We start from the raw sequence: 11,952 nt of genomic DNA on the forward strand, positions 1-11,952 counted from the left end.
CCGACACGCAAATTATATTGCCAGTGAAAACCTCCAACGCCAATTATGAATCTAAACTAGCCTCCGAAACAAAGGCTAACCACAAAGCCTTTTTCAGTTATATCAGGAACCTTCAAGGCAAAGCCCAGATTTGTTCAGAATTATTTCATAACAGTACCACTTACACTGATCCCGTTGACTTAACCAACCTACTAGCATATAGGTTCAGCGCAAACTTCACACCCCTGTCCCCCCAAAGGCCCATTCGACATCCCTGATACTTGTCCCACACCTTACATCTCCATACAGCAAGTGTTAAAGGCCCAATCCAAGGCAAAGAATACAGCTTCCATGGGACCTGACAGTATCCAAGGCTGTATTCTGCACCATCTCCAGCAAGACCTAGCCTTGCCATTGAGCACCCTATTCAACCATAGCCTACATACAAGCTTCATTCCAGCAGAGTGGAAAATTGCCCTTGTCATCCCTTTGCACAAAGGTGGTGCCACTACTGACCCTGGAAACTATTGCCCCATTAGCTTGACAAGTCTGAGCTGTAAAGCCATGGAGTGTATTATTATGACTCTCAAACAAGGACATAGGCAATCTCCAAGCACTTGACCCCACCCAGTTCGAATTCGTCAAGGGCAGATCTTGCCTGTTGAATCTGGCTGACTTTTTTGAGACTGTCACCAAGGTACTGGACGTGGGGAAAATCAGTACATACAGCTTATCCTTACTTGGCCAAAGCCTTTGACACAATCCCCCACTTGGGCATCAAAAAGCTAACACAACTTGGCGTAAATCCCTATCTCATCAGGTGGGTGGCCAACTGGCTCAATGATAAGACCCACAAGGTCAAAATAGGTGCCTCCACCTCTGACAGCAGACCTGTCACTAGTGGTGTTCCCAAGGGATCTGTCCTGGGACCCCTACTGTTTGGCATCTACTTCTCAGAGGTCCAGGCAAAGACAAAAGGCCTGTGGCTGACTATGTTTGCGGATGACTGTAAATTGGGTGCTGTCACTGACTCCACAAATTATGTTAACACACTACAAGAGGGTCTCACAGCAACAAATGACTAGTGTCAAAGTCATGGCCTTAAGTTAAACACAAAAAAATGTATTATCATACTGTTCAGCAAAAATACAGCCCCTACTGATTACCACATCAACGGCAACCCCCTAAGCACACAACCTGTGGTGAGAGACCTGGGTACACAGGTTGACAATAATCTCACATTTGACCATTATGTAGCGACAGTGGTCAGAAAAGCCTTTTACTTGGTTCATCTCATAAGTAAAGGGATTGCATCCAGAAAAAAAGGAGGATAATACCTCTCTGTACTCCTCCCTCATTAGGCCAATAACTGAGTACAACAAGCCCCATCTGGTATGCATCTCTCCAAACACCTGCACCAATTGAAAAGGCCACAGAAATACCTTACAAAGAGAATCCATGGCCTCCATCACCTGTTCTATGTGCACAGGCTCAAAACACTATCACTCTATTTGGTATCGTATGGATTGCTCAGAGATGATCTGTGCCTCACCTCCAAGGCAATCTCACACCCTGGTCTGCTAGAGATGCTCCATAGCCAAGTCTAATTCCTCACGCATTATCCAATCGAAAGGCCTAAATCTAAAGTGTGACATTAACAAAACCTGCTGGAGAGACAGATTTGTCTCCTAGAGGCTGCACAGTCTCTGAAATAAATTCCCCATACACATCAAACAAAGTATGTCGCTGACTGTCTTCAAACACAACCTTGACGAGTGGATGGGAAAATTTGTCCCAGGGGTTCCACCTGTGTCCCTCATTTGACAGGGTTGACAGGTGCTAATTAAGGTTTCTTTTTTAGGGATAAACTCTTGGCTAAGCTTGTAAGGGCCCCACAGCCATTAGCCTAGTAATCTCCTATGATCTACCCAAAGGAGAATTTAAAATATCAGTATTATCACCACCTGGGAGGTTCTGACAAACAAGCCAGGCAAGCTTCTCAAAGTACCAGTGGCTAAAGCCTTTGAATAAATATCAACCAAATCATAATCACAGTGTAAACAATGAGTACCGACTTGTAGAACAGAAAAAACAAAATTATTGAAATACGATTTTTCCTCACAAGAAGAAACTGCAGACAAATCATTCCTCATACTTTCACAGTTAGTCTGAACAAAACTAAATATATGAGCCTGACAATTCAAAATTCTGAAAATCAAATTTGCAGAAGCATGTGTTTTTTCCCCCATACTTAGCAATAATCTTCCCATCCTTATCAGAAAGGGTAGGATTAGATTTAAGTAAATGTTTAGCAGCAGTAGGATTAACTCAATTTATAGTGGTTGGGTAAGGTTTGGGAAGAGAGTATATATAAGCATAAGACTGAAAAACTTTATACATTCTATCTGCCCTTTTTGGGGCAACTGGTGGACTCTCAGGAAAAACTGCAAGCATTAACACACAAATCCCCGAAGGTTGACAGAACTGGAGGAACAGGTTAAGGGCTCTGGAAATTCCATCTGTAATAGTTCATACTATTTTCTGAGAGGCTGAGAAACCTCAGTTTGCTACCGAAAACACTAGCACATTCTGGAAATAGTCTCAGAGAAAAATAAACTTTCACATGGAGAATCAAAAACTGAGCTCTGCTATGAGTCTGAACCAGAAGTCATAAGAAAAAAAAAGGTCTGTCCCTTAATCTTCCTGTCCAAATGTAGAATCTTTCAGGGGAAAAAGGTATCCCTCTTTCTTTTACCAGAAACTGTTTTATAAGAAGGCACAAGAGCCTGAATTAAACCCACAGCCAGACTGTGTAAATTACTCTTGTCCAAAGAAGGTTGATGTGGAGCAGCTAGCTAGCTACATGTTAAGTTTTTTTTTTTTTTTGACAAGATAAGTGGAGCCAACAGTGTTAATAATGGCATCAGCAGCTTCCATAGGGATGTGGGACTGACAGTTTGTTGTCTGGTCAAGCTGAAAAATGGGGTCACTTTCCTTGAGAAAACAAACTGCAAGAGCCAGTAAATTTTTTTTAAAAAGTCACTTTTAGACTGTCGGGGGGAGGGCTCACTACCTTTAAAAAGTACAATACAGTCTCATGATAGTCTGCTACAGTTCTTGTACTAACTTTCCTCACTTATCTAGAGGGAAAATAGTTTTTTATTCAGGCATGTCCAAGGGTCAGCTCCCAGTGTTCTCTCCTGTCTATCTGATGAATCTGGGCATCTTGGGGCAATGTAGAAATTGCCTCATGTACATAGACAACCCTCTCCTCCTACCGCCCAACACTACAACCTGTGAGAGATGCACTTATCTAGCCAAACTGGAGGTAAAGCTCTCTCCAATCAAGACTGAACTTGAAAGTCAAGAGGAGAAGGTAAACACTTGCACCACACCACACTCATCACATAGTCTCACTAAATCTACACCACCAAAATCCACACATAGAAACACAGAAACATTTGCGGAGGCTCTCAATAATAATCTGCTCACGCAACAGAGACATCCAAAGCAGAAATGCAAGCAAAATCCATCCCCCAACACAACCCAAATGACACCTAGCCCGCAGACTCAGTGTGCCACTCAACCACAGCCAATAAGGACAAACAACGTACCCAACACACTAGGTGACTCTATAGTCAGGCAGACTGATGTCCCACTCGCCAGGCTAAAAAAAGAGAAGGTTACTGTCAGCTGCCTGTCAGGATCCGACACATAACCCACGCACTCAGGTCACTCCACAACAAGTACAAATACGACTCTGTCATTCTCCATGTTGGTGTGAACAACCTGAGATGTACCTCCCTGGACTACATGAAAAGGGACATGGAAGAGCTCACCAATCTTGTAGCCCAGGCAGGTATGACCCTAGCCCTGAGTAGCAATCTGCCATCACCCAGAATGATGCCGCAGTACAAGGACAAAATGATGGACTTCAACAATTGGCTAAGCTTCTGGTGTCATTCTAAAGGGATCCAGTATCTGTCTGCCTGGGATGACATGGTCGACAGACCACGATGCTTTGCCAGAGATGGCCTGCACCTGTCACCCCTGGGATTCCGGATACTGGCTAAGGTTCTTGCCACCCCTATAGTGCCTTTCTTAGGCAAAGTTCAAATGACAAATTCATCACCGTAACAGGAACAGGCAAGCAAAAACTGAGGGTGATACTACTCAATGCTAGAAGTCTAAATCTCAAAATGCACTCACTCGAGGCACTCCTTAAAATAGAGAACATCGATTTCTGTGCAGTGACTGAGACCTGGCTCAAGGCTCCAGAGAGCACCCCTGCACTACCAGGATATAACTCATACCACACTTTTCGGCCATGTAACCTGGACCGGAACACCAAAGGTGGAGGTGTGTCCATATTCATTAAGGATATCCACACCTCCAGGCTAGCTGCTCAGCATAATGCAGCCGAGGTTATCTAAGTGCGACTAACTCTGGGCAAAACTGCAAACCAAATTGTAACTTGCTACAGATCACCCACCATGCCCCAGGATTTCCACTCCTCTTTTCTTGATGTACTGGAAAATATAAGGGTTCAACCAAACACCCTAATAATGGGCGATTTCAACTACCCCACCATTAACTGGGAAAACTACTCATGTACCAACTCCTTCGCTCAATGCTTTCTGGAATTCATAAACTCCAATGCCCCGGATCAACTTATCCACACCCCCACCAGGGGCAACAATATTCTAGATCTAGTCATTACCAACATGAGTGACCAGTGTTCCACACCTGAAGTCAATGCCTCATTGGTCCAATCGACCATAAGCTAATTACCCTAGATAGCCACATCCTGCCCCCACCCCCCATTAAGGAAACCATGGTAAAAAATTTCTCCAAAGCCAACTTCATGCTTCTTAAGACAGAAGTGGTGAACTTCATGACACCCATGCAGATGGACAATACAGTTACGACTACTGAATTCTACACAATTGCACTTTATAAGCACTTACATGAGTGCATGGGCCATGCTATTCCAAACAAAACCAAGATGCTATCCTCCAAAAAAAGGAAGCCAATCTAGTGGTTCCCTGCCATAAACAAACTGTACAACAGAAGGAAGAAACTGTTGCAAAAGAGAGTAAAATCCCATGAGTGGAGGAGCTCCCTGGTCAGCCCCAGTAAGAAGGTGCGATAGCTGATAAAATCCTCCAAAGCTAGTTACGAAAACAAAATCGCCACATTCTAAAGACAACCACAAAGCATTCTATAGCAATGTCAAGAATCTCAATGGCAACACTCAGATCTGCTCTGAGTTACAGCACAATGGCACTAAATATACAGACCCAACTGATATTGCCAACATCCTGGCAGATAGGTTCAGTGCTAACTTTACCCCCTCTCACCCCCTAAAGAGCCCATCTCTATATCAGAAGAATGCAAAGTTTCTGTAATCACGACTGCACAGGTAAAAACCACACTCTCCAAAGCCAAGAACACAGCATCCATGGGACCAGACAACATCCCAGGCTGTGTTCTACACGAACTACAGAATGAACTGGCACCCCACCTAAGTGCCATGTTCAATCACAGTCTCACCTCAGGCTTTGTATCTGCTGAATGGTGCACAGCGACGGTTATTCCACTCCACAAGGGGGGAGCCACCACGGACCCCGGGAACTACCGCCCCATTAGCCTGACGAGCCTGGTCTGCAAGGCCATAGAACTTATCATCATGGAACTTATAAACAAAGACAATGGTAATCTCCAAACTCTGTACCCGACCCAGTTTGGGTTTGTATAAGGCAGACCATGTCTCCTAAACCTGATAGACTTCTTTGAAGCAGTCACCAAAGCTACAGACAAGGGTAAGGTGGTTCACACAGCCTATCTAGATCTTGCCAAGGCTTTCGACACCATCCCCCAATCTGGAATTATAGATAAACTCACTAAACTAGGTATAAATCCCTATGTCACAAGATGGGTTTCCAACTGGCTCACTGACAGAACCCACACTGTGAAAGTAGCAGACTCCAAATCAGATGTCAGACCAGTGACAAGTGGAGTACCGCAGGGTTCAGTCCTGGATCCTCTCCTGTTTGGTATCTACTTCTCTGACGTACAGGCTAGCACAGAAGGTCTTTGGCTAACGAAGTTTGCAGATGACTGCAAACTAGGAGCCATAAATCGAAACTCCTAACGATGTGGACATCCTACAAAAGGGCCTCACTGAGACAGATGCCTGGTGTCAAAGCCATGGCCTCATGTTCAATGCCAAAAAGTGCATTGGCATCCCCTTTGGTAAAAATTCTGTACCCATGAACTACAACATAGGCGGTAGTATACTTAACACCGAAAGTGTGATAAGAGACCTTGGGACACAGGTGGACAGTAGTCTCTCCTTTGATAATCACATCGCCACAGTAGTCAGGAAATCCTTCTACATGGCACACCTCATCACAAAAGGTTTCTCATCCCAAAAAAAAGAGGTCATTGTTCCCCTGTACTCATCACTCATTAAACCATTATAGAGTACAATGCCCCTTTTGGTATGTACATCACAAGCCATCTACAACAACTGGAAAGGTCGCAGAAATACCTCACAAAGAGGATTACCGGCCTCAAACAGATACTCTACGCAGACCGCCTCAAAAAACTCCAGCTTTACTCAGTCGCATATCGCCTACTCAGAAGTGATCTCTGCCTAACATACAAAGCTATGTCAAACCCAGAGCTGTTGGACATGCTCCACTTAAAGAAATCCCAATCCCTCCGAGCTACACGCTCTAGGGACCTAAACCTTGTCACCACAATAAAAAGAACATGCAGGAGGGATAGATTCCTGTACCAGAGCCTTCCCATACTCTGGAATAAACTACCTATAGGTTCATAGGTAGGTACTAGGCTATCGGCCCTGGGGCCTATACAAGCCCAGCCAAAAAGGTACCCTGGCTTTTGCCACCCAAGAAAATGATTTTCCTGTGCCACTGTCGAGCAGAGCCACAGAGGTGATCCCCGGGGTGAATTTCCTATTTCCCATCCAATCATCAAGATTTTTCTTGAAGAGTGCTAATGAGGAGCTTTGATTGATATAGATAAAAAACACTCTCTCCAAAGCCAAGAACACAGCATCTGTAATCTGAAAATAAAAAAGGTTATTTGGTAAACCTGCAAATTTAATTTTGACCACTAGGTGTCACGAGCATTTATCTTTTAACTCTACTAATTAATTATATATTATCTAAATTCATAGTTTTCAGAATCTTTAAGTCTAAGTTTTGATGTATGAGTGATATATTTAAAACCTGTACATTATTCTGAAAAATGTATGTCTTTTAATTTTGTGGCTTTTAAAACTGATTAACTTGTCTTTGTGAATTTTTATTTAAGTTAGGAGTACAAACTGTTAACCCTGCTATTTTTCTTTTACATCTCTATATGCTTCTGTAATGGTAAAGCTACATTGTTTATTACCTATGTTTTTATCTTATGAACTGGTGCTTTAGCTACTATGATGTCTTTTTCTTATAGCAAATGCAACCTTTTTCTATTATTTATGGATTTGCATATTTACACATTGTACTGTTTGTTTTTATTGCATAACCTATCAAGCATGATGGCTATTTTCTGAAAGCTAATTGAAATCTGCACTAAAAAGATAATGGTCTTGAAACATAATTACCATATTCTGTGTTAAAATAAAAATAGATTCCAATCAGCGTGTAGGATGATTTTCTCCCAAAATTTATTAGTAACAACCACCAAATATAAGCGCTTTCATCTCACAATGAGACTTCATCAGATCTGATGAAGTCTCATTGTGAGATGAAAGCGCTTATATTTGGTGGTTGTTACTAATAAATTTTGGGAGAAAATCATCCTACACGCTGATGGGAATCTATTTTTATTTTATTCAGTTGGATGTGACTATTTTATCATATTCTGTGTTAACTTGTGTCTATGAATTTTTATTTGAATTTGCTCTATAATGCTACTTACCTTTTTAACACCAAACTTAAAACCACATACAATAAAATCACTCACTTTGCAGCACATCAAAACTATAAATCCCATCATTGCATCTCTCTAAAACTAATGAACTGGTTAAATCACCAACTTTTACTCTCACAGTCTCCATTCTTCACTCTGTCCTTTACTTGCCTTCATATTGTCCAACACTCATGCCACTCATCTCCTACTCTCTCTCCAGACAACTAAGAAGCTCTAACCAAAAGTCACTCCAAATCTACAAAACCAAAACTAGATGTAAAATTTATAGCTACCACCCATCCATGTCCTGGAATAAACTGCCTCAAGAGATAAGGTCCCTTAAAAAAACAAAATTATTCAAAGCAGCTTTAAAGGAACACCTCAAAAATCACTGGTACTGCCACTGCAGTCAGCCACCGTAAACAATATCCACTTTATCCTGCTTTTCTCTCCTCTAACCTTCATACTATTCTACATTACATACCTCTCTCTCCTCTAGTTCCACATGTTTTCTTTCCTCAACCTCCAGTCTCATCTCAAATCTAATTCTACCTATACAACATCCCTATTATGTCTAGCCCCTTCCTCTAACCCTTTTCCCCACTGCCTATTTCCAACCTCCCTCTCTTCTATTCTTGATTCTTAACCCCCATATTACCCCCACTCATCCCCACAGTTTACTTCTATACTATGCTCTGCAAAAGCCTTACTGCTAAACTACTGTTTAATCTTGACTGTAATGTAAATACTGCAAACAGTTTTTTGCTTACTCTGAGATGTAATCTGTACACTAAACTGTTACTTTTTGTACTCTAATGGAGCTTTTCTCCCCGGGTCAATTATGAAAAAGGGCTTTCTGCCCAGCCAGACTAACCCGGTCAACAAATGTAAAATAAAATAAATAAATAATTAACTTTTATGAATACTTAAGTTATAATAGTATTTCAAGTGTATACTTTTGCATTGTCTGTTAGTGTCCTTAATTTCTGATTAATGTACAATAATTATGTAAAGTACACTGTAATTGTAAATTAATTGTCAAATTACGCCTACCATGTTATACCTTGAGTATACTGAATAACTACTATGACCTATTATTTAAACTTATTTTAATAAACCTGTAAAATTCTGTTACTTTAACCTTAACTGACTGAATAATGTAATTCTGTACTTTACCCTTAACTAATGACTGAATAATGTGATGTATTTTGAGATTTGACTGAGATGCACTATACTGAACACATAACTAAATTTGAATGTCATATTCTGAAACTTACATTAGCATATACTGAACATTTAAAAATAGCTGTGTATATTCTGGAAACTAAACTAAGAGAGTATCTTTTGCCAGTCTTAACTAAACACAGACAAAAGCATAACTGAAACTGGTATATGCTATATTCTGAAGACCGAACTATCATTGTTTGAACATAGACTGACAGCTAGTACTGATGTACAATTGTTACCATGAACCTGAAAACATGAGAACATTGCCTGAACATAGGAAAAACTGAAAACTAGTACTACTGTTCCATAATTGTCTGAAAACATGAGAACATTTTGACAGTGTTGCCTAGAATTAATCCATTTACATTGTACAGTTAAAATAGAATACAAAAAAGACAACATACTGCAATCACAATACTTAGAAATAAATCATTTGAAAAGACAGAAGAATATAAACGTAAAATAAAGTTACGACGACTCATAACCCTATTATAAGAGGCAACTTGTAAGCAGGTTTTAAAAGCAACACAAGACCATCTTAACATCTCAGTTTGGGCCATGGATGAAAACGATATGTATGAAAGTTTATTGCACATCCTGCATCAATCACAAAGTAGGACAGCAGTCTGGCACACTACAAATTGTATACGATTGTCTTGTAAACAAAAATACTGTGCTAAGTTTGGGGATAACAAAGCAATCCAACATCTCCTTCCTACATACAAAATGTTTCAAGCTCAAGTCTATGAAAATCTGGATTAACATAACTGAACTAGTTGGTAAATGGACTAAATGGTTATGCAATGCATTAGGTGCGGTGAGTAGTTTTCAGAAAATGAAAGTAGTTTGAGTTGTGAGATTACTGCACTTCTTTTAGCAAAGCCAATGTGGCTGATGCTGTTTGACATCAATCCAATGGCTTTGAATCCTGTAACAGTCTGGTCAAATAATGTGTTTCCAGTTTCACTACCAGAAAAAAAAACTTCATGGGTGAGGTGACTTGCTACCTCGAATGCCATCAACCTCCACCCACGCTGTTAAACAGCAAGGAAGAACGTGAAAATGCCAGGACCAGCGCTCACCTGTCAATGAGCCACTTCTTTTCTAGTAGCATACATCTCATCTGTCCAGATTTTCAGCTCATACTTTTGGTTTGTTCCTCAAAAAATTTGGCGTTTTCTGACAAATCACCGGGATGATAAAGGATATACATTTGGGTTTCAGACTTCAAATTTATCAGAAAATGTATGTTAAAACAAACTCTGTACTCTAGCAACTTTCTAAGAGCAATATTTAAAATCTATCCCCCCTATTTTTGAGCCTTTGCCTCCCCTCCCCCATACACATTTTGCTGGGCTTTATACATATTTCTTGCTCTAAGAGGTTTCAAGGTATGTCTAGGAGATCCAAGAGAGCAGTTTCATATAACTCAGAATCTCGAGGGCGACACTACCGTGTTTCTTAAACATCAGTTACAAGTCAACCTGTACAAAAATCCGAGTTCACCAACCAAAATAAACTGATGTCATTCCAGTTAATTAGACTTCGACTTTTCTGAAAATGAGTTAAGAACGATCCCTACGTTTGCTGGTACTATAGACTTAATTATCATAGTAACGGAGTTCTAGGTACGAAGCGCCTATTCCTTCCTAGATTACAAGCTAGCCCCATACAAAAGGCAGGTATAAAACAAACTGCAGACTCACAGTAATAGGCGACCACTGGATCTCTCTTATCATGTTCCTGCGCAGTTCTTAAGTGATGTTGAATGGGTTTAAACTGAGGGGGCAGTGAGGGAAGACCGGGTAACGCTGTAGCCATGATATCACGTTTAAAAGCTGGTCTTGTATGTAACTACTAAAGAAAGTTCTCAGAAACACTGAACTCCACACTAGAAGAAACGCTTCCCTAAACAGTAACTTACTCTTCCGCTTCCGGTGAAAACTCAGTAGAGGATAGTCAGGTGACCAACTGTGTTTCAACGTGAGTAGCGAATCAGAAAACATTGCTGCAGAAAAATTGCGAAGTGGTGTGTACAGCTGTTGAACTAAATAAAGAACAAAACAAATTATACGTAATGAAACTAGAAAATAAAAGTTAGCCTCTGAGAACTGATTTTGTTCGCATGTTGCTGTCAACCAACAGAACTGTTCCGCTGCAGCTGAGAGCATCACCTAACCTGTTAGCGAAAGAAAAGCCGTACAAAGTTTAAAATTGGGGGACGATAGTGTTACCACCTGTCCTCCCACTTTGCGAAGGATAGTCCCTCTTTGGGCAAAAAAAATGTAAAAATGGCAAATGTCCTGAGATTTTAGGACAAAATTATTTCCAATATTTTATGTAATAGTTGCATAAAACAGTTATTGTGTATCTGAAACACCTAAATGTTAAAAGAAACAGAACAGACAACTAAAATGCTACAAGAATAAGCTTTTACTTAGGCAAAAAAGTGAAGTTCTGTCCTTTGTACTGGCCATGGGTATGTTTCGGCCTGCAAAATCTGACGTCTGTACCAAAAATGTCCCACTCTGGGCATTTCAAAAGGTGGCAACCCTAGGGGACGACAAAGGCCCCTAGGGTTACCACCTGTCCCACTTTGCGAGGGACAGTCCCTCTTTGGGCAGTTGTGTCCTGACAAAAAAATTGTAAAAATGGCAAATGTCCTGAGATTTTAGGACAAAATTATTTCCTATATTTTATGTAATAGTTGCATAAAACAGTTATTCTGTGTCTAAAATACCTAAATGTTATAAGAAACAGAATAAGCAACTAAAATGCTACAAGAATAAGCTTTCATTTAGG

General features: G+C 40.7%; 1 protein-coding gene across 2 annotated transcripts in view; it reads right to left on the minus strand.

Moving 5' to 3' along the window:
• Nucleotides 1–11,171, minus strand: part of VTA1 (vesicle trafficking 1) — a 1,322,571-nt gene extending 1,311,400 nt beyond the window's left edge. The window contains exon 1 of one of the 2 annotated variants that reach the window (XM_044058895.1): nt 11,075–11,171. In XM_044058895.1, the coding sequence (XP_043914830.1) occupies nt 11,075–11,156 (82 nt within the window). In that variant the 5' untranslated portion in view covers nt 11,157–11,171. Of the gene's footprint in view, nt 1–10,856 lie in introns of both variants that reach the window. The other variant, XM_044058858.1, reaches the window with a different exon arrangement.
• Nucleotides 11,172–11,952: the final 781 nt, after the last annotated feature.

This window comes from Protopterus annectens, chromosome 1.part0 (genome assembly GCF_019279795.1).
Source record: "Protopterus annectens isolate FY-2018-M chromosome 1.part0, PAN1.0, whole genome shotgun sequence".
In the NCBI taxonomy this organism is placed as follows: Eukaryota; Metazoa; Chordata; order Ceratodontiformes; family Protopteridae; genus Protopterus; species Protopterus annectens.